Raw genomic sequence first — 23,608 nt, forward strand, 5'->3', positions numbered from 1 at the left:
GCTGTATCTCTCTCTGTCAAATAAATAAAATCTTAAAAAAAAAGAGAGAGAAGATCAATTCATGAAAAATAAAGTGTCATGGGCTATATATTTTTTTCATTCAAAATGAAAAGTTCAAATCTTATAAACTTGGCATTGCTTATTACCTATTAACCTGTTAGTCTCGCAAAATATATTCACAAGGAATACTTCATTTCATCCTCAAACTAACACGAATGGGCGACCATTGGTATGTTCCACATACAGACAAAAAAGTCACAGGTACAAAGTTACATATTCCAAGTCAGAGTGCAATTGAAACAGAACAGCTGAGCTAAAATGTGTCCACTTTATTTGGGGGGGGGGGGAATAGTTATTTAAAATGGGAAATTTTTACTTATTATTAACCATCAACACCTGTGTCCAAAGATGCTAATCCGGAGGCCGCTACGCCAGCCTCTGCTAAGTCTGAGAACAGGACCAGGGAAACGAACCGGTGCGGAATTGCTCAGCAAAAGAAACAGTACAATGAAAGGAGGAATCACAGCCAGGAAGGACTTCCCCTAGGGAGTGTTGAGGGGGATATGAGACCTGGAGTCATGCCATAAAATGACAACTCCAGGACTGGAACCTGGGTCCCTCAGACCCAGAGAAGAGATCTTTCCCATCTATCCATATTTTACTGTAAAGGAGAGAAAAATCCACTCAACTTGAGAAGTTGTGGATCGAGTTTGCAAGAAATTTCCTTGTGGCTCTATAGAATGCGAACTTCGCCTAGATTTAATTACATTTGAAATAAGATACATAGATTGGCTCCTCTGGTTCTATGATGTTTCACTATCTAGCAAGTTTCCCAAAGATTCTTGCCAAGGAAGAGAACTCATAGGTATAAGGCTAACACTTACCCATTGTACGAATCAGCCACAATTTTCTGAGGTGCAGTAATTGAGGGAGGAGTAATTTCCTCAATGTTCGAGCAGTTTCCTAAATCACAGACATACACCTAGAGAATCAGCATGCATCCGTAGTCAGTGTCTGTCTGTATTCAGTTTGGCCAACAACTATTTCTTTTTTCATTTTTTAAGGCGTCCCCCACCTCCCACCCCTTTCTAATAATAAGTACTTCCTGAACATCTGTTCTATGCATAGAATTGTGCTAGTCCCTAGGGGTGCCTGGGTGGCACAGCGGTTGAGCGTCTGCCTCCGGCTCAGGGCGTCATCCCGGCGTTATGGGATCGAGCCCCACATCAGGCTCCTCCGCCATGAGCCTGCTTCTTCCTCTCCCATTCCCCCTGCTTGTGTTCCCTCTCTCGCTGGCTGTCTCTATCCTGTCGAATAAATAAATAAAATCTTTAAAAAAAAAAAAAAAGAAAAGAATTGTGCTAGTCCCTGACCACTTTTCAAAGTATTGCAAAAAAAAAAAAAAAAAAAACCAACTCGTAAAAGTCCGTTTTATATCCTATATCCTAATGAATGTACATCCTGTTTATATCAATAAAATACAAATATCTATTTTCCTGGCTTGTGGAACCAATCAATTTAAGATATTTTTTCTTTTTTCTTTTTTTTCTTTTTTTTTCTTTTAAGTAATCTCTACACCCAACATGGGGCCCGAACTTAAAACCCCGAGATCAAGAGTCACATGCTCCACTGACTGAGTTGGCCAGGCACCCCTCAACTATTTTTAAAATTTAAGCTGTATCCAAGTTTATGGGCCTCCAGCCATGGTGATTATAATAAGCCTGTCCCTTTGAAAGAAGGAAAGTTGAAACACATCAGGACCGTCTTCTCAAAGATTTCAATAATACTGTATTTTTAGAGACCACTGAAGTTACCCTTGGTTATTACATAATTTAAAACGCTTACAGCTGATTTTAATCATGATTGGTGGTCTTACCCAGTGATAGCACAGGCACCACCACTCTCTTATAAAAAATGAATTACCATTAATACAATAAACCCATGGCTTTGAAAAATCACCAATAAAGATGATTTAACCGTAGGTCAGGACTAGTCTTAGGTAAAGTCCGGACCTTCCTACAGACCAGATCTATGACTCAGTGCTAACCCAATGTCTGAAACTTAGTAAATACTCACTGAGTACTTATGGAGGGAACTAATTATGTTTACTTGTAGATACATCAAGACATGCATGAGAGTGTCGATATCTAATTATTCACTTTAAGTCCTCAGACTAACCAGGTCATCCATGATGAAATACATTCTCTGATAAAGCCAGTCGACGGAGATGGAAGAAATGAATCCTGAACCTCTGTAAAAAATTCTCAGGTCAGACACATCAGACACGTTGGCAGCCTCTTTCATCCATATGAGAGACCCTTCCGAGAAATAAACGACTTGCTCGTGGACATTAACTGATATTCCTAGAAGAGCCATGCAAATACATGTGTGTTATGATATCACAACCAAAAAGAACCTTACATGATAGGAAATTTATTTCTTTAATTTTTAATAAGGAGATTAACATAGAAGTCAGTCTGGGTCTTTTTTTTTTCACGCGGAGGAAACGTTTCTTCCGATCGTACTGACCTGTGATGTTATGGTGCAGAGCGTCTGACTGGAGGCAACGTGCTTCATCTACTAAATGTTTTAAAGATCTCTTTCTTAGAGAAGCTTTCCTGGATAAAAAGAGCCACTGTTCCTCTTCTTGAACTAAAACAATAACACGATTTATAGGCAGACCAACCACATGCACATCGACACACACAAAAATCATTACCATCCTTCGAAGCAAGGCAACTAACGCTCGAAAGAGGCTGGTCAGATTTTTCTCTGAAGCCACCGGGGGCATTTCAAAGGCAGCATAAATCGCACTATTCCGTGATTGGGGGTGGGAAGTACAGTGTCAATCAAGTAGGGTGTATATGTATGTGCCCCTAAGTGCCCCCAAAATAACACCACGGAAGGGATCGCCATTCTCCACAGCCTTGCGCCAGCAGGAGCTCGGCTCATTATCCGCAGCCCTGAGAATGTGACCGCTCGGGGGAGGGGGTCCAGCCCGGGCCAGACGGGGTTGTTGCATAACACCAGACAGACATTGGTTGTCTCTGTTTTGTCTTCAATTATCTCTCCGTTTGAGGCCAGAGAAAAGTCCTTAGAGCAATGAAATCTGAGGACTGCAGAACTCTGCTTGACGTCCCACTCGGCTGGAGACTGATGCAGGGTGCGCCGATGAAGGGCAATTAATAAAAGGTATGCAATAATTGCAGTCACAACAACCTTAAACCTGCTCTATATTTAACTCATCTTTCGGATGCTTCTTGCATAACAAAAATGCCTCTCCTTTCCTAGAGTCCAGTAACAGCCAAAAAACCAAAGGCTGGGGATCGGCGACACTCCATACGCGTAGACGCGTGCAGATTAGGGGAAGGGCCAGTCCATTCGGCAAATGGGATTGGGGCGAAAATAGAAAGCAGCCTCCTAGAATTCTGAATCTTTCTGTGTTGTTCAAGACTCCTACTGGGGTCCCCAGAATATTTCCTGTGCTTCTTTGAAAGCATTTTCATTTATTATTTTTTCCACACAGGCATCATACAGTAAGTATTCAATCTCCTAGGCAATCATTAAATGCCAAAGTGAAAAAAAAAATAGTACTTGCAAAATAATAACAAAAGCTAACTTGGTAGATTGAATATTTGAAATGGTAAAATGTAAATTATTAAGTCCAGATATATTTAAAAATCTGAAGGAGAATGGAAGAAAAAGATATCCGATACATATTAAATGATGATACAGAATATAAAATGGGAATGTCAATGAACTTTAATGTTATCTAGAACAAAAACATAATTAGGAAGGAAATTCTTTGGGGAACAGCAAATGCGATGTATCAAGTTGCAAAGCAAAAGCTTACAGTTCTGTGTTACTTGTTTAAACTTATTTATGCTGATAAAACATATTAGAAGCAAAATATCCTGGGGTGAGGGCAAGACGATTACGTCTTCCTAAGCGTATGCACGTGAGTCACAATCACTAATGATGTCATCTGAAACTAAGGATTTGTATGAGGCCACTTTTTTCTCATCCCTAAATTTTTCATTCTAATTTTGAAATTCCTAAATTCTAATTTAAAACCTTCAGGTCCAGTAACTTCTATTTGTCAAATACTGGATGGGATTCATCTAAAACTGGAGTTGACCAGTACCAAAAGACAGTGTTGATTTGGGCAGCAGAGGTGGGGTTCTTGGGTCCACCAGATGAGCCCGCGCTCTGAGATCTGAACCCACCCTGGCCACCCCCTCAGTTCCCGAGTAACAGAAGGGGCATTCCCAGGTTGTACCTGTTGAGGATAAAGTGGTAATACTAGATTCTGCTTCTGGCCCCTCACCAACTTCATTTACTGCTGCAACGGAAAACCTAGTCCAAAAACAATTTAGAGAGATGTGTTTCACATGGCATGGTGTGAACATAAGACAAAAAGGGAAGGAGCAATAATATTTCTATTTAAAGAACAATGTGGCAATGCATGTATCTAGTTACTCAGTCCCACCGCTCGGCACCGAGATGACCATCAATCACATCCTTGTTTGCATTCCGCATAGAACAGTTCAGGGTCACAGGGGTCAAAAACTGAACTCTGCTATCTGCATGACCCCCATTCCTACCCCTAATTTAAAGAGGCCTTAGTAAATGCTGGAAAAGCTAACAATAATAAAATAATCCCCCTAATGGTTAATAAGAAAGCATCACTAACAAAATTTCACCTTCTTACTTTTTTCATGTTGGGTTAAATGAAGAAATGGTATTTATGGTGTTTATGCTGTCTTTATTGGTGCCCTTTATAAGGATCCTCTGAATATAATAGAAATACTTGAGAATGTTTTTGCTTAGAACACTGTAGTCTAACAAACATACAAACTTGAGAAACACTACAGTAACTTCAACCCAACAACACAAAGTCAATGGGAGTTTTCCAAATATATCTGGAAACGTCTCTGGGGCCATGTTTCTGAAGTAAGGCTGTTTCTGCAGCCTTGCGGGCTGTGTCTTGCTCGCACCCCTTAATTCTTACCTGTAGGTGGTATTTGGTAGAGTGGAGTAAAACTGGAAACTGGTTCTCTGTGTTCCTGCATCTAATTGTTGATTTTTGCTGATCAGCCTTAAGTTGTAACCCAAAATAGGTCCTCCTGGGAATTGGGGCGGAGCCCAACTGACTTCCACGGTGTCGGGACTCGAGCTCTCGATATTTCTAATGGAAGGAGCAGTCTCAGGAACTAGAAGAGGTAACGGTGACATGGTGAGCAGGAAGATGCACAAGCAAAACGTGTAAATAGCATGGGGAGAAAAGTCCTTGTTTTTTGAGGTGTAAATTAGATATTTTTATTAATATTCAAAATGAGTGATAGAGAGAAGGTGGTAAGATATCTAGGAGCCATAACTCCTGACCCTTAAATGAGACCAGTTGGCTACTTTCCTAAGGGGCTCTACCAAATGTTAGTTTCCTTGCATCTAATTTATGAAGGTGGAGGTATGCAAATAGGATAAATGTTCTAGTAAGAAGTTATCAAAAGTCTCCAGAGATCTGAATGCGTTGGAACTGTGGGGTGGAACCGGGTTAGGAAGAAGAGAATCTGTGACAAAACAGGAGTCAATGATTAACAGGAGTTGAAAGAAGTAAATCTTGGGCCTTTTCCCTCACTCGAGTGCTTGCGACAGCCTGAGCAGTTCCAGCTGAAGATAGGGGTTCCGATAAGCTTGAAATAGAAGAGCGTGCTTCCCTCTTGCTGGCATCAGCTCTGCTGACCCCGACTGTGTGTCCCTTCCCACCGCCCCCAACGTCCCTTGGAATCCAAGTTCACCGTGCTTTAGCCCCACCCTCTCTCTTGCGAAGGCTTAAAGGAACACGCATGGATTAATTACGTGTTCACTCAGACTGGAGAAGCTACCTGAGTGGCAAAGAGCAGAAAGAGAAACAAATGATCTGACAGCCAGTCTGCCATTCCTGCCTCCACCTACTTTTCAGACCTCCCACCCCCTGAAGCCACACTCTTTCATTTCCTCTTCCTGTAGAAAGATACACTGTGATGTCACTTCGTTCTTGGGTAGACTTCCCTCCCTCTGAACACTTGGCACACGCTCTGCATCAGTCCTGACTCAGGAGAGTTGGTAGAAATAAGACAGGGCAGCCTTCGCCTTGGGTGAGTTTTTTGAAGGCCTGTTTATTGATCTCTCAGCCTTTCTCCGATATGACCCCTCCTCTACTCTCAGACCCATCTTTGCCAAACACAAACATCATTGTGTCGACTCCTCTGTTCCCTGCACTCAGTCACCTTGGTGAACGGAGGGACATGAATCATCTTTCACTGATTAGAATCAGAATGTTGAAAAACCTAATTCATCAGGGTCAAGGCGCAGACATGATCTGCCCCACTTCAAGCAAGTTGGATGCCACCCACACGGTGAGCTGTGATTATTGCCCAAACCTCTCCCACGAAAATCCTCCCTGTAAGGCCAGTCAGGGTGGGCAAGATATTCCTTGCCTACTAACCATTCCACTTGGTTAAGAAATGATCTTCATAAGGGCCCCGATTAAAAGGTAATAATCCCTCCGAAGTCATACATTTCCCATCACGAAAGGAGAAGAGGGCCATGAGGCGTGGGACACAAAGCAGGAAACTCTAAGCTTCAATGTGGCTAGAAAAGTGAGAAGGAATTGAGGAATGAGGGGCTATCCGTAGAAAGGATACCCAGTGTAGGTCTGGAATACCTGGCAGGCATGAGGGCTTGCAAATCCAGGAGAAAGGCCCAGAACTGGAAAGCAACATTTGCCTTCTTATTTTGATTTGAGTAACCACGGGCCCTGGATCATATTATCTCTCCAGCATGGGAAAATGTCCCAGCACCGTTGGAATACATGAGGCATTGCTTTGAACAAAGAAGGATCCGTGTATTCCACTCTGGTCTGGAACATTTCAAATATCGCCCTAGCCAGTGTCTGACCCGAGCTTCGGAGGGTGGTCAGGGAGTAATCAGCACAGGTGGCCCACACACAGCCTCAAATCTGACAAGCAGTGAGAGAGCACGAATCAGGGAAAGGGGAAAATGCCGTCGGCGGCGTCATCAGCCGTGCAGCGCTGCTTGGGTCCACAGCCTAGTGCAGCGTGAGGCTCGTGCACACGGCCACACTGCAGAGCTGAGGGGCGGGACGTTTAACACCGGCCTGGTGCCCATGCTCGCAGGTCCGTTCAGCCAAGCCTGAGGGCCAGGGCACCAGACAACTCTCCTTCAGTGTCTGCCCGGACGGGCACGCCCCTAAAATGCTCTAGGTCTGGCCCCTCCTCCCGGTATGGAAGTCACATCTTCAAAAGAAGAAATCAGAAAACACTCCAAGGTAGGTGCAATTTTTTTTTTTTAAATCATGTCTGATAAAATGCTCAAGTATGACGGTAACCTCCGGGCTAGCTGCTCTCTCTCCGTGCTTTCCAAGCTGATTCCCTCATTCCCTCAATTCATTCTACGCGTCGTTGCCAAAACTATCTTTTTCAGAAGCACTTGAAACCATTACTTCTCTGCTTTAAAACTGTCCTGAAGGGGGCGCCTGGGTGGCGCAGTCGTTAAGCATCTTCCTTTGGCTCAGGGCGTAATCCCGGCGTTATGGGATCGAGTCCCACATCAGGCTCCTCCGCTGGGAGCCTGCTTCTTCCTTTCCCACTCCCCCTGCTTGTGTTCCCTCTCTCGCCGGCTGTCTAATAAATAAATAAAATCTTTTTTAAAAATTAAAAAAAATAAAATAAAACTGTCCTTAACTGCTAACTGCTTGTTGAGGCTTGTCTGCTGCCTTATTTAATACTGCAACCTGCCTGTCCTTTACCCCCGCGCGCCATTTGCAAGCCCCTAACGGACGAACCCTGTTCAAAATGGCCCTCTTACCATCCTGCGCAGCACTTTCCCACTTACGATGTACTTTCCTTATTTATTAGGCTTACTGCTTAGAGTATGTGTCTTCCACCAAAAGGTGGGTGCACGAGAACAGGGAGTTTGGTACTGATCACAGAAGAGTGCTGCGTACCTAGAAGGCTACGTGGCAGGTGGTTAGGTACCCAGTTACTGAATGGATCAATTAACAAAGGAGTGATTTATTTCATTATTTTAAATAGAAACAAACTAAACTAAAGCTTTAGAATAATCTCCTTATTTCATGAGCAACAGGGACACACTGTACCTCCATCAGGATGAGTCCTGTAACTGGGACTTGACAGAGAGCGCAGCTGCAGCTGGGCTGTGAAGATCCAGACCACTCGGAAGATATACTCCGTGAAGGGGTGCAGGTGCTCTACGGCGTAGGAGAGCTTGGACACGGCCTACGTCGGGAGGGATGATTCATCAGCATTTACAGACCCACCACCGCACAGTGCGGCTCCACAGCACAGAGGAGTTTGTAACAGGTGCAGGACTTTTTGGATATGGGGTGACCCAGGGCCCGCCAGACCAGACGAAACGAGACGGAGCTCGAAGCTGAGCCGTCCAGATGTCAGTCTGCATAATTCACACGAAAGTCTCTTCTTCAAATTTGCAAAATTATGGATTCGGTTATTTGGCATTTACCTTAAGGCTTTAATTTTTCTGTGTTAATATATTTAGTGTCTTGGGGCTATTTTTCTCTGAGCTTACTCATGCATTCTTAAAAGAGACAGTCCTAGATGACTTTCTTGCCCTCCATTCTAGCTGGAATCATGGTAGGTGGGATGGGCAGAAAATGACCAATGATACGAGTCGTAGGTTAGGTGACACTGTGCTGAAGGAACAAAATAGATGTCTAACAATATGTTTTGCTCAAAAATAAAGGATTTAGCATCAACATGTTACTTAGTAGCAGAGATTGAAGTTCAGCTAATCCAACCCTCACCTTACACTTCAATCTTCTCTAGAATGCCTTTATACCAATTATAATACTTAGTAATTTGGCACTTCTAAAATCTGGAAAAAAATCTGTGTGTACATACATATGCAGCTTTTCATACCTCAGTATAAGTCCAGCTTCCAGGAAGTTGTGCGTATTTCCACTGAATGATGTATTTTACTCCAGAGATGTTGGCAGGTTTCCATCGTAAGGTCACAGCATGGCTTCCAATGGAAGAAGCAAAGGGTGCGGTGGGGAAATCTGCATTTTCTGGGGGAGGAAACAGGACTTCATTCACCCTGCACCTCTGTCCGTCAAGTCAGGAGAAAGGGCGTCTGTTTCATCGCCGGCTCTCCGGAGTCTCTGGTTACAGCTACATCTTGCCACGATAACTTACCCGAATAATAAATGATGCACATATTCAACTGGTTTATTTTTTAAAAATCAGCTGGACAGTCTGGCATCTTTTTTCCCCATAGAATTCACTATTATCTTTTATTTACAGGCAAGCAACGTGGAGTATTGTATAGTTTTCTCTTACCATACCACTTCCTTAAAGGTGAGGGGGCTGGGTGCCGGGAGCATGTATGGTACATAACAGAACCATCCACTCTCCCAGAACATGTATCGCAAGACATTTTTTAAATTTTACACTACAACCTGTTGCTATTGCTCTTCTTGTCAATACATTAGTTTTATACGTACGAGTAATTCTACTCCAAAGGACTCTATATTCAGTTGTTCTATACTGTAAAATTTTTGTGACTTCTAAATATTAGTAACATTGGTGTGGGAAACAAAGGCAGAAGAAAAATTATTAAATTTCCTTAATACTTACAGCCCATTGACAAGTCCTGGAAACAAGCGGAGTGACATTCTTCTAGGGACTCAATTGCCTTGATGATGATACTTTGCTAAGGGCAAACGGCAATCTTAGCCCGACCCCCAGGATCCTGTAAGTCTTCTTTAACATATAAAAATTCCTTTGGAAATTTCCTTTATCTCTATTCCCCAAGATACATGTTGGCAATCATCCCCCAAGCATATGACCCATTGATATACATCTGAAGGGTCTCATGACTAAGGTTTTATTGGACAGCAATAAATGACCTTTTCCCAACAATAGTTAACCTCCTCAAGGTCTTGGAAACCTTGCTTCCAAAATTCCATAGAGACTTACGCTAACCCTAGCCCCCTCCCCCTTGAAAGTATGTAAATTGCCACCCCTCGCAACCCCAATGCAGCTCTTTCTGCCCATGGGTCCTGTCCCCCTGCTTTAATAAAACCACCTTTTCGCACCAAAGATGTCCTAAGAGTTCTTTCTTGGCCATCAGCTTCAAACCCTGACGTTCTTCCTACCTCAACATTACGACTGGCAACACACATTTACTGTTGCTACTTTCAGGCCCTGCACAAGGGGCTAGAATTTGGACTGGTATGTTCCACTGGGATGAGGTTAGTTTACTTTGCTTTTCCTGTCTTCCAAAATTGTGACCGATATGCTTCAGCTTGCTTTCCCCACCCCCACCCCCAATTTTTTATTGTGGTAAAATACACATGACATAAAATTTACTATCTTAACCATTTTTAAGTGTGTTCAGGGGTATTAAGTACATTCATATAGTTGTGCAGCCATCACCACCATTCATCTCCAGAACTCTCCTCAACTTGCAAAACTGAAACTCTACCCACTAAACATTAACTCCCCATTCTGCCTCCCCCCGCCCCCGGCCCCTGGCAAATACCATTCTACTTTCTGTCTCTACGACTTTGACGACTCTAATATATCATGTAAGTGGCACCAAACATTTGTCTTCTTGTGACTGGCTGATTTCACCTCACATAACGTCCTCAAGGTTCATCCATGTGGCAGCATGTATCAATTTTCTTCCTTTTTGAGGCTGAATAACATTCCATCGTATGTATATATCAAATTTGCTTACGCATTCATCTGTCAATGGACACTCGGATGGCTTTCATGTGTTAGCTATTGTGAATTCAACAAGAAGTGTGTTACATCGGTGTATAAATATCACTTCAAGACCCCACTTTAGGGGCGCCTGGGTGGCACAGCGGTTAAGCGTCTGCCTTCGGCTCAGGGCGTGATCCCGGCGTTCTGGGATCGAGCCCCACATCAGGCTCTTCTGCTATGAGCCTGCTTCTTCCTCTCCCACTCCCCCTGCTTGTGTTCCCTCCCTCGCTGGCTGTCTCTATCTCTGTCAAATAAATAAACAAAATCTTAAAAAAAAAAAAAGAAAGACCCCACTTTACTTTGAGTCTATACACACAAGTGTAATTGCTAGATTCTATGGTAATTCTGTCTTTAATTTTTTGAGGAACCATCTTGCTGTTTACTACAGAGGCTGTATCATTTTACATTCCACTAACAGTGCACAAGCATTCCAACTGCTTCACATCCTCATCAGAACTTTTATTTTTCTGGGTTTTTTCAGGGTAGCAGTTCTAATGAGTGTGAGGTGGTATTTAGCTGTAGTTTGGATTCGCATTTCCCTAATCAGTTAGTGATGTTGAATATCACTTCATGTGCTTATGACCATTCGTATATATTCTCTGGAGAAATATCTATTCAGGTCCTTTGCTCATTTTTGTCTCGGATTGTTTGGTTTGTTTGGTTGTTCAGTTTTAGGAGTTTCTGTATATTCCAGATATTAATCCCTTAGCAGATATATGATTTGCAAATATTTTCTTCCATTCTATTGTTGCCTTTTTGCGCTGTTGATAGTGTCTGATGTTGCATATATTTTTTTAATTTTCATGAAGTCCAATTCGTCTACTTTTTTCTTTGATTGCCTGTGCCTTTGGTGTCATATCTAAGAAGTCATTGACAAATCCAATGTCACAAAGCTTTTGCTCTATTTTTCTCCCAGGAGTTTTATAGTTTTAGGTCTTACATTTAGGTCATGAATCCATTTTGAGTTAATTTTTTCATGATATTATGTAAGGGTCCAACTTCATTCTTCTGCATGTGGATATCCAGTTTTTCCATCACCATTTCTTGAAAAGATTGTCTTTTCCCGATTGAATAGTCTTGCCATCCTTGTCAGAAATCATTTGACCATCTATACAGGATTTATTTCTGGACTCTTTATTCTGGTCCATTTGTCTGTATGTCTGTCTTTATTACTGTAATAAGTTTAAAATCCGAAGTGTGGGTCATCCACCTTTGTTCTTCTTTTTAAGATTTGGAGTCTCTTGAGATTCTATATGAATTTTCAAATGGATCTTTCTATTTCTGCAAAAGATACTGGGATTTTGATAGGGATTACATTAGATCTGTGGGTTGCTTTGGGTTAGCATTGACATCTTAACTGTATTGTTTTTCAATCCATGAATACGGGATGTCTACTTATGTCTTCTTTAATTTGTTTCATAAGTGTTTTATAGTTTTTATTTTACAAGTTCTTCACCTGCTTGGTTAAGTTGGTTCCTAAGTATGTTATGCTTTTTGACGCTATTGTAAATGGAATTGCTTTCTTAATTTCCTTTACAGATTGTTCATTATTAGCAAACAAATGCAACTGATTTTCACGTGTTGACTTCGTATACTGCTACTTTGCTGAATGTATTAGTCCCAACAGTTTTTTGTGCAGTCTTTAGCATTTTTTACTAATAAAATCATACTATCTGCAAACAAGGATAATCTTCCTTCCTCCTTTCCAATTTGAATGGCTTATTTCTTTTTCCTGCCTCATTGCTCTGGCTAGGACTTCCTGTACTATGATGAATACAAGTGACAAAAGCAGACATCCCTGCCTTGTTCCTGACCTTACAGGATAAGCTTTCTTTTTTAAAACAACGACTACTCTGGTCGAGAAAACATAATAAGTTTTTGTAAAAAGCTTAAAATGGCTAAATACAAACTTCCATGACCTCTCTCTTTCTGGTTAAAAGCTGACACCACTGGGATCACTATAGATACTGAATCTGGACTAATTGTAGTCCACACCACCAGAATACTCTGTGACCCAGAAAAAAGAAAGCCATGGTCAGCTAGCCCACAGAGAGCCTGATTCTTCTATTTATGGTTCATTTTTAGCCATTATAACTATACAAGCAGAGCACAGTTCCATTTTCCCCCCGTTTAATGGTGTGAGACACTTAATAGCAGAGATCGGAATATTCTGTGGGAAACCTTTGTCAAAAAATAAAGGACTCCTGGTTTAAAATGGAGTCAGGAAGCCCTGAAAGGGGAGCTCTCACACACACACCACTCGTTTCAGCCTGCAGAACCAGCGCAAAGAATTACTTTGCCAAGAAGGACATTTTTCACATGGGAATTTCATCTTTTCTTTTTAAGAAAAAGAAGGAAGATCTCTCCAAGCTCCAGCAACAATGCACTAACCACCGCTCGCAGCCGATGAGAAACCGCCACAACCTTGAGCTTTTGTTTTTCTCCAGTGAACTTTTGTTCAGAACAACCCTCCCCAGTTTCCTCCTTTCCTCTATAAAAGCTGAACTACCCTATGTTCTCCAGACTTACCTATGGTTTGCCATAGTTTGCTTGTCCTGAATTGCAATTCCTTTACTATTCCCAAATAAACTCATTTTGCTAGTAAGATAACTGGCTATTTTATTTTGAAGGTTGACACTTTAAAGAGGGGTCCAGGGGCGCCTGGGCAGCTCAGTCGGTTAAGCTTCCTGCCTTCCGCTCAGGTATGATCTCAGGGTCCCGGGACTGAGCCCGACATTGGGCTCCCTGTTCAGAGGGGAGTCTGCTACTCCTTCTCCCTCTGCCTCTTCCCCCTTGCTTATGCTCTGTCTGTCTCTTTCAAGTAAATAAATAAAATAATAAATAAATAAATAAATAAATAAATAAATAAATAAATAAATAAGGGTCCAGTGTGGAGTTGTCAGCAGAGTAAGGAAGAAGATCCAAAGAATCAGAAAGAACGTAAGTTGAGAACTTGGCAAAAGGGACCAGTGCTCTATGAGTAAGTGCCAGTGAATGTAAACCTCACAGCTCACTGGAGACATGTGTTTCAAAGCCATGGCGATGTGTATGGAAAATCAGAGGTTAAGTAGGTTTGTTCTAAAATATCAGGACAAGAAGTAACTACATGAGAAAGGGAAGCTGAACTGAGCTGTATACTACTTTCAACACATTGCTGAATGGGCGAGAAAAGGCTCTCAAATCAACTCAGAAGGTTAAAATCAAGTTACTCCCCTTCTAGTTCATCTTCAAGTTCATCCCCTTCTGTGTGGCCCCAAGCAAATATGTATACTTTGTGCCTCCTTTTTCTCATCTGTAAGATGGGAATAATAATAGTATTTATCCCTCTGAGCTGAAAAAGACTAATACCTATAAATTACTTTTACCAGTGCCTGACTCATTAATGTCTAATAAATAATAGTTCTTTTTATTTTAATATATTTTTAACAATACCTTTTCCACTGTGGAAAAGAGATATGGATGGTATCTAAAATAGAATAATGTAGCAGACTCACAGATAAATGGACCAGGACTAAATGTGTTAGAGACAAACACGATCTTAGGTGTTTGGCCAAAAAGATTCATTCTAACAAACTAAAGATATGGTCTATAAGCACAATTGCCTTTATTTAGACTTGGTACATCTCGTTTGTTAATAGTCTATAGACAATGACCCATAGTCAATGAGAAATTTTAAATGAAGCATTGATTAACTTGTATTCTAACAGAATATATAATTAAGTTGGTAGTGTAACTTTGGAATACAAGAAAAGAATGTAAATCAAAGTTTTCCAAACTTTCTCAGTTCTGGCATCTTCAGTTTCTCAGTAATTATTTCATAACTCCTTGGACCAAAAGACTTGCCTAACAACACCATTTATTGTATTATAACTTAAGTATGCACGACCTTTCAACTTAGTAGATGTTTGAAAGAAATAACACACATAAATTAAAAGACAATATATGTATTCAATCCTCAAATAAAAATAATTGCACACTAATGGGATCTGTGTGCCTACTGGGGACAGCACAATTTCTCCAATATTGTAATCACACTGGGCACCACCATCCCCATATCCTATTCCACACTGAGTTTCTTGCTTTATATCGCAGCAATCACCAAAAAACTCAGCATTGCACAGATATACTATAGAAAGGAATGTAGTGCATTTCATTGTTTATACCATGAACTATCTCCAACTAGCACTTCCAATGATGTCCGGAAGATGTCAGCTATCCTGTGTTTCCCTTGAATGTTCAAAATGCCCCGTGCCTTCCTATGAGGTCGATATAATGCACTGGGGTACCTCGGTGCACAGAATATAAATTTTATTCACAGCTAACTCCCACTATGCAGTAGGAAAAGAATGTAATATCACTGTCTCTCCCCAGAAATGTCAACGGGGTTCTGTCTAAAGGACAGAAGCAAATCAGGACAGCAAGGGAAGATCCTCCCAATTTCCATCAGCCACTGAGAGCAAGGAGCAAGCCATTGAAACAAAGACTACAACTTATGGAAGAATCAATCAATTCCCAGTCTGGAAGGAACTATCCATCTCTTAGTGGGAGAAAGACCCTGGAAATTCTGGAAAAGCAAGCTACTAACATCCAGGATGTGACTTATCAAACAGTTGGTCCTTCAGAAACCACTAGAGAATTAACGCACTAGGACAAAGCCACTTAGACATACCTAACCTGCTCTGAAATCAGACAGAGGGAGCTGGAGACATACAGCTAAGTTCCCCACTTACTCAAAATCTAAGAGCAAGAAGCATATAGCTTCTATACCCTCAGTAAATTTCCCAGAGCCTTGTTGGGAGCCATGCACATCATAGGTACTCTATTGGCTAGCTAGCAGCTGAATAATTAAATGCACATTAAATAAAATATTCCTGTGCTTTCGGTTCATTAAAATAGTGGCATTTCCTGACATCAAGTCTGCTTAGCTATTCATAGTCATCTCTTTCATTAAGATAGAAGTGATTTCACTTACTGAACTGTGGGCAAAACCTCAAATTCTAAACCTCAGTCAGGTGCTGCGTTTCCCCTGTTTTGCTCTGAAAGAAGAGTCTTGCTGAGTTTCTATCACAATGGCTTTCACAATTGAAATTATTTTTTCTGTATACGTATATATATTTTTATAATGCTGAGATACAGAAGTCTAAATATTTTAAGAGATGGCTCATTCTCCTTACATAAGCACGGGTTCCTAGAGTGGATGTCGAGTATTTTTAATAATCGTCGCGTTAAGTCTGCTTACCTAGCACTTCCTCCTCGAAGGCAACTTCCGCGCTGCTGCAGCCGACCTCACAGGATTCTCGCTGTGGAGACAGGTGGCGTCCCAGTCAGTGCAGCCTCGCTCCTGCTGTTGCTGATACATTTCAACTACATTGTCACTTTCAAGTGCCTGGTATGTAAGTGTTCCTGTATATCAATTATTTCAACTGCAATACTCTAAGTTTCCATTTGCTAGTGGGATTAGAAGAGCACCTTTCAAACTTTTTTACCATGTCCCAAATTTCAAAACACATCTAACCAAACAACCTAGTGCACACAGACATGTTGGGGAAAAGAAATCTTGAAACAGTACTTACTTTTGTTTCCTTTTTTATTGAGGTATATTTCATATGCCATAAAATGCACCCATTTAAAGTACACGATTCAGTGGTTTTTAATATATTCATGGAATTGTGCAGTCATCAGTACAATCTAATTTTAGAACAAGTTCGTCCCATTAAGAAATCCCACACCTGTGATGCAATCATACATGTTCTGTTCTAGTCTATTCTTTCATTTTGTTTGTAGTGACTATTCACTAAATTGATTTCATGATCCTCTAATGAGTGACATCCCACAGTGTGAGAAAGCACTGAGCTCAACAATGCAATTGTATGTTTGCCGTCTTGGTCAAAGTTTTAGTGAGTTAATAACCTAAAACTCTAGCCTAAAATGGTGCCTATTTATTTTGTATATCCATGCTTTCCTTCAGAAATTAAAACCTGACTAAATTTTATAGTAACTTGAACGTTTTATGAATATCTTAATACTAACATTAAATTTTAAGGTTCTACAAAAACCTAACAATGATTAGCATTTTCCTTCATTAACTTAAAACGGTAAACATTTTCGTGACCCAGACACAACTGCAACTCTTAACAGATGCATTAGCATTCGTTACAAAGAAAGAAAGAAGGAGGAGAAAAGAAAAGAAAAGAAAGAAAAGAAAAGAAAAAAGAAAAGAAAAGAAAAAAGAAAAAAACTTTCAGAAAAAAGGCACAAATTCTAAGACTATAACACAATCATGATCCATCTTCCTGCTTTCATTCAATTTGCATTTATAATACCCAGGACAACATGCTATTGTTTCTCCTGGTGATAGTGGAAACCATGACACAATACATTTGCCCTGAACATTGCAGGTAATTTGCAAATACTAGCTGCACAATGTTTGACCTATTCACTCAAGGGAAGTGCAGACTGATAAGCTCCGGTTTGCTTAGTTAAGGATTAATTTAAATACCTCAGTCTGGGCTCAGGATTATTTAACTTAAGTGCTTAGTATACTTTTCACATTCTTTTTGCAGGTTTCAGTAAAATACATTCAACCTGTTCATTAACTGCAGAGAATAAATATACCAAATGGCAACAAAATTATCATGTAACATGGAATTTTTTCCCAAGAATTAAAACCAAGGAAGAAGAAAGGAAATAGAACAGTGTTTATTTGGAAATATTGTTAGTCCTGACTAACCAGTACATTGTGGGTTTATTTTACCTGAATCTTTTCAGAGGAAAATAGATAATAAAATTCCAATCTATCTAGGAGTTTAAATGTTTTGTTACTTTGTGAAGCTTGTATTTTTTCAGCTTTATTGAGATATAATTGACATATAAAATGTATAAGTTTAAGGTATACAACATGTTGATTTGATATATTTTTTTTTAAGATTTTATTTATTTGACAGAGAGAGAGAGAGGAGAGAGAGAACGCACACAAGCAGGGGAAGTGGGAGAGGGAGAAGCAGGCTCTCTGCTGAGCAGGGAACCCTATGGGAGACTCAATCCCAGGACCCTGGGATCATGACCTGAGCCGAAGGCAGACACTTAGCTGACTGAGCCACCCAGGGGCCCCTTGATACATTTTTATATTGCAAAATGATTACCACTATAGCATTAGCTAATGTCACCATCCCGTCACATAATGACCATTTCTTTTTTGTGGTAAGGACATTTAAGATCCGCTTTCTTGGCAACATTCAGGTATAGAATGCAGTTATTATTAGCTATAATCACCATGCTGTACATTAGATCACCAGAACTTCTTCACATTAAAATGGAAGTTCGTATTCTAAGGAGTTTAAATGTTCTATCAAGTGGAGACAACACGATAAATTAGATTCTCTCTCTCTCTCTCATCTAACATTGGACTTAGAGTGACATTATCCAGTGCTCGAATTGCCTAGAGAGAATCAAAAGGTGGTCAGATTTAAGGAATTCACAGAATCTGAGCCCAGACCCCCGCAATGAGGCATGTAGACCGTGTACGCCAGGCTCCTGAACTACCATTCCCACGCAGAAGCCAAGTTCGTGCTTCCCAGGACTACATCAATCTACTGTCTCCGTTTTAGTCCACACTCCCGTTTCTCCCCTAGTAGTGAAACCACCTTTCTCATCATCCCTCTGGCTCCGTCCCTGTGTTAATCAGATGGGCACACATGCTAGCAATGCCTTTCCTTATTCCTGTAACACAAGGAGGACGTACCCACCACCCTCCTGGGGTGCCCCTAGTACAGCCTCTCCATACGAATTGTGGCTTCCTTTCCTCAAAAACTACTCATTCATTCATTCGAAAATTACTGAGTACATATTTTGTGTGTGTGCCAAGCCCTGGTGTCGGCTTTAAGGATCCAGCAGCGAGCAAGACTGTGAAGTTCCTCACCTTCATGGAATTTACATTCTCTTAGAAGAGGACAGACAACAACTGAGTTAAAAAAAAAATCAAACAAAGTACATTCAGATGATGAGAAGTGCTATGAAGAAAATAAAACAAGTTAAAGGCATAGGGCATGACCAGGCAGGCAGGAGACTTCGTCTCATCAGAGTGCTCAGGAAAACCATGCAGAGAGGAGCCTGGAGCAGGACCTGAGCGGTTGCGAGAATCTGGGCTCATGAAGGACAAAAGCTAGGAGGCAGGAATGTGCCTCCTATACTCCTGCCTCCTATACTCCGAAGAGGGAAAGGCCAAGGCAGGTGTGGCGGGCACAGAGAACGAGGGAGAAGGGGTGTAAGGTGAGGCAGGGGAGCCAGCGAAAGGTAGTTCGTACGCTTTCTCAAATGGCAACGCAAAGCCCTAGAAAGGGTTTTAGGAACAATATGCTCTAATTTACATTTTTAATTATCAGGGATGAGTCATCTCACTGGCTAACATCATTTTCCAAGTTACAGTTTGCTAAACTACCTCTTCCAACACTCTTTCCTCCAAGGAACAGGTGCAGAAGTGCCCAGCTTCCTAGGCTGAAGCATTCATGGTTGAAGAGTTTGATTTCCTGCTGGTGTGGGTAGCTGAGCTCAAACGGCTATGTATCCATGTATCTATCGCAGTCTCTACACCTATGTAGCATGCATTGCTGTTCAGTTCTACTTTACTTAAAGTGTGAAATAGCCAAGTATACAATGAAAAGAACAGAATAATTATGTAAGTTATAACACCGAGAGAAAAGCTGCACGTCATACAGACACAGACACGGGGCAGTGCTCTGATCGCTAGGGAGCTACACATTGGAAATCCAATCTCCGGCTGCCTCGGTGCTTAAGAGGCTTGAACCATCCCTGACTTTCTTAACACAATCTTCCCAGGGATGGTTTTGTGGGGGGCGGGGAGAGGCTGATGTTACTTTAATCACATAAAAAGTTTCCCAGGCACTTTTTGTTTTTTTAAATGTCAATCAGGAAAGACCTGTAATTGTTTTTTTACGTATGGAGTGAATCCTTCCCGCCCCCCCCCCCAACACCCCATTTTACGTCTTCTTAGCCAGCCCTGACCTCTCCATCTATTCCCAGGGAAAATCACTCAGGGGCAGAGTAAGCACAGACTATTCAGAAAATGTTCCATGTAACATTTTTGTTGTTTATTTTTACTCTCTAGTAAAAAGAAATTTTTCTGTTTTACTAATGGATGGTAAGTTATATTCCTTTCCCAGGCAGAGTAAAATTATTCTGTTCTTTGGTTTCAAGGACACTTAAAGAGAATACAACATAGGTTTTAAATTTTCTTCATAAACCTCTATGGTCAAACTAAAACTAATTCTGAGGGCCACAGAATCCAGAACAGTTGAAGAAGATCAAGTTGGAAAAAATCAAAATCCTTAAGGTCTTTCTGAAAAAGAGGAGAAAATTCAGAGCAAGGGAGGGGCCAGTATAGGGATGGGGAGCTGAGAAAAGAGACCTGAGCAGCCAGAGTCAGCATGAAGACACTAATTATCATAGCAGGGGGAAAAAAAATAAAATATCTTGAAAGCTGTGCTTTAAAATGTTGTCAAAGGAGTTTGTTGAATAAGGAAGAAAATTGCAACTACAGTGTTCTTTTTAATATACATATTTAATGATAGACCACTGTGATTTATGGGGAAGAAGATGAAGTCAGCAGAGTTAAGTGTATCCCTAGATGGGTCCCCTCCTCTCTCCCCTCCCCCACCCTCTCCCCACCAGGCTTCCAGAATTAGAACCTGTCCAATCAGATTAGAGTGGTTTATACGTATCTGTATGAATAAGTGTGTATACATATACACATATATACGCACACAGGTATATAAAACAGCAAGTATTTGTGTCAAAAGTGGAATCTTACGGTCATTCTTGTACCCGAATTAATAGCACCCCCACAAGGAAGATTTTTGTACACTGAGAATTAGTCAGCCTTCTTCATTCTTATTTTAATAGCTTTTTTAAATATGAGAGATAAAGACATGGGGTTTGATGACATCTTGTTTGTGATTGTCAACTCACCTCACAACCAGTGGCATAGGTATCGTTCTGCATACGAAAAAAGAAAAGTGAAATTACTTAAAATCCTTAAGGCTGTAAATAATTGTAATGACACTTCGTTATATATTTCTTTCAAATTAACTTCTTGCCCCACCATTGACAAATAACCAATAAAAACAATCAAAATCAAAGAGCCCAGAGCTGGGCCTTCTGCCCAGGCACGCCACTGTATGAACAGCTATAAAAATAATGTTTGCAGGGCGCCTGGGTGGCTCCATTGGTTAAGCAACAGACTCTTGATTTCGGCTCAGGTCGTGATCACAGGGTCGTGAGATGGAGCCCCACGTCGGGCTCTGCACCGAGCTGGAGACTGCATAAATATTCCCTCTCGACTTCTCCCTCTCTCCCTCCCCATTCACGTGCTCGCTCTCTCTATCTCTCTCTCTCCCTCAAAAAAAAAAAAGAAAGAGAGAGAGAAAGAAATTACGTTTGCCTCACTGGAAAAATGGTGCAGTTTGATGCCTGCTAGAAAATCCCAGGCAACTAAGAGGTAATCTGTGGACCGGGTTAGAGAATGAAGAGGCGTGGGCAAGTGCCCCGGCAGACAGAACCTGACGTGACAACCACCAATAGCTCTGCTAGCAAAGGCCCGTAGGTTCCCCTGCGCAGACCGGCTGCTCTGGTACCCACTCTATGGCCTGAACTGTCGCCGGCAACACACGGTACCTCCCATCCATTCACTTGGCAAGTGCTGTCTCAGCACCTGCTATGTGCCTCTCCCCTGTTGTGTGACATAGACGCAGTGTGAACAGGGAGAGAGACCCGCGCTGATGGGCTTACAGATCGGAGCAAAAGACAGCAAACACAGGCTAGACAAATGATGATTGCCACTGAACTTTGTAAAAAGTGGCACCAAAGAAAGGGAAAAGTATTTTTAAAAAATGTGTAATGGTTCCCAAATGCAGACAGCTCCTGCTCCACTGTTTTCTGTCTCTGGGGCACATAACCACAAACGTAAGAGTAAGCCTAAGCCTGTCAGAGAGGCCAGAGCACAGACCATATAAGCAAAGCTCTGAGCACCATTTGGAAGGAGAAGTTAATGTCCTTATTTCAATCTTAATGATATAGTTTCACTCATTAATAGAAAACAATATTAGGATTACCCCAAATTACCATGATTCAACCTGGGTCCTGAACAACCTGAACAAAGGAACCCATGTTTAGATGACGAAATTCTTGTTCATTAGATCAGGATAATTACAGTGTATCAGGCATTATCCTGAAGAGAGAAATTCTATTATTATCCTAATTTATTGGGGAGGAAAGTAAAGTACCAAGAAGTTAAGTACCTTAACCAGTTACACACTAAGTGGCATTTAATTAAAAATTAAAAATGAAGTATTTGGGGATGTATTTTCTACACAGAGTGGAGTAAACATAGTGGTTTGTGACCTCTGGATTAGATTGCTGCCATGTTCCCTGCACAGACACTTCGAACGTGATCTAGGGCCTTGCTATCCAAAGTGTCCCCAGGGACTACAAGCATCACATCACCTGGGAGCTTGTTACAAGTACAGAATCTCATGTCCTGCCCTAGGCTTTCAGAATCAGAATCTGCATTTTAACAAGATCCTTAGATAATTGTACTTTCACATTTGAGATGTACAAGACTCAGAGATTTGACAAGCACCTGACTTTCTACTCAAAGGCCATTATAGATGGAGCAATTGAGCACCCCTGGGTTCCACAGTTTGCGTTAACCTCCCTGGGTCTCCGGTTGCATTAATTTATCTCAATTTTTCTGCATTATTATGTACCACTCAGGCTATCACACTTTTCCTTTAGAGTCACGCAAACTCCTTGAAAGTCAGTGCAAATTCCAATGGGAATCCTCTTAGATAACTTTTCTCTTGAAGGAAATATTAGTATCAAAACAGAAACATAATTAATACTTACACACTTTAAAGCACAGTTTTCCTGATCTACAGAGTTCCAAAAATGACATCCTTGGATGCACTGCAAGAGAGACATTAAGAGACAATGGTGACAGGAGAAGGGTGATTTTTCTTGCCACCTGAGTAGTGCAACCTAGTACCAAAATGTATCTATGCAGGAATCTGTGGCCCAGCAGGATCAGGACCCGGGGAAGTCTATAGAGCTCTGCTGTCTCCAGAGGGAGCGGGGCTTGGCGTGACTCACTGCAGGGCAGCGGGTTGCTGAGTGGAGGCGGGGTGGGCAGGCCTAGAACCAGGAGATCACCCAACCTTCGGGGAGCACCCCATCCCCTGGGTGGCTGGCAGCAGGTAAGGTCCCGCACACCGTGGCATCGAGCATGTCGTGGGTCCTGGCCATGTCCTTACACAACAAGCAAAACTCAAACCTGGGGACTCAACCGAAGGCAGCGTACCAAACCCTAAATGGGTCCCCAGTCTGGGAAGTGCGTTCATGTTTATATTTGGAGTCACTACACTCCTGTTGAATAAATGGATACAGGTGCAGAAAAGTAATAAAACCATAAACGCCATTGTTAGAAGAAACACTGGAAACCATCTCATCCAGCCCTCTCGGATAACACGTAATAAAACTAAGTCTCAGAAATATTAAGTAATTTGCCCCAAGTAGAATCAAAATCATGGAGCTGGATTAGTCCTGTGTTCTTTCCACTTCAGCACAAGGTGCCTGAGTTCATTTTTGAATATTCTGTAATTCAAACTTCTCCCTATTTTCCATTGAACTTCCTCCATCAAGGACAAATAAATGAGACTTTACTTGGGAATTATTCTTACTGTAATAAAACCTGACCATTGTCCCATTTTTATCAATACAAACACTAT

The 23,608-nt window shown here is 41.4% G+C and overlaps 1 protein-coding gene across 1 annotated transcript in view; it reads right to left on the bottom strand.

Moving 5' to 3' along the window:
- The window catches only part of ROS1 (ROS proto-oncogene 1, receptor tyrosine kinase), a 118,218-nt gene that overhangs the window by 86,466 nt on the left and 8,144 nt on the right, over positions 1–23,608 (bottom strand). The window contains exons 3-12 of the mRNA XM_040627483.1: positions 22,731–22,790; positions 20,796–20,822; positions 16,051–16,111; positions 8,961–9,109; positions 8,162–8,300; positions 5,012–5,213; positions 4,280–4,356; positions 2,530–2,652; positions 2,179–2,363; positions 885–982 (exon numbers count right to left, since the gene is read on the bottom strand). Of these exons, the coding sequence (XP_040483417.1) occupies positions 885–982; positions 2,179–2,363; positions 2,530–2,652; positions 4,280–4,356; positions 5,012–5,213; positions 8,162–8,300; positions 8,961–9,109; positions 16,051–16,111; positions 20,796–20,822; positions 22,731–22,790 (1,121 nt within the window). The remainder of the gene's footprint in view (positions 1–884; positions 983–2,178; positions 2,364–2,529; positions 2,653–4,279; positions 4,357–5,011; positions 5,214–8,161; positions 8,301–8,960; positions 9,110–16,050; positions 16,112–20,795; positions 20,823–22,730; positions 22,791–23,608) is intronic.

Source organism: Ursus maritimus, unplaced genomic scaffold (genome assembly GCF_017311325.1).
Source record: "Ursus maritimus isolate PB19 unplaced genomic scaffold, ASM1731132v1 scaffold_13, whole genome shotgun sequence".
NCBI classification, from domain to species: Eukaryota; Metazoa; Chordata; class Mammalia; order Carnivora; family Ursidae; genus Ursus; species Ursus maritimus.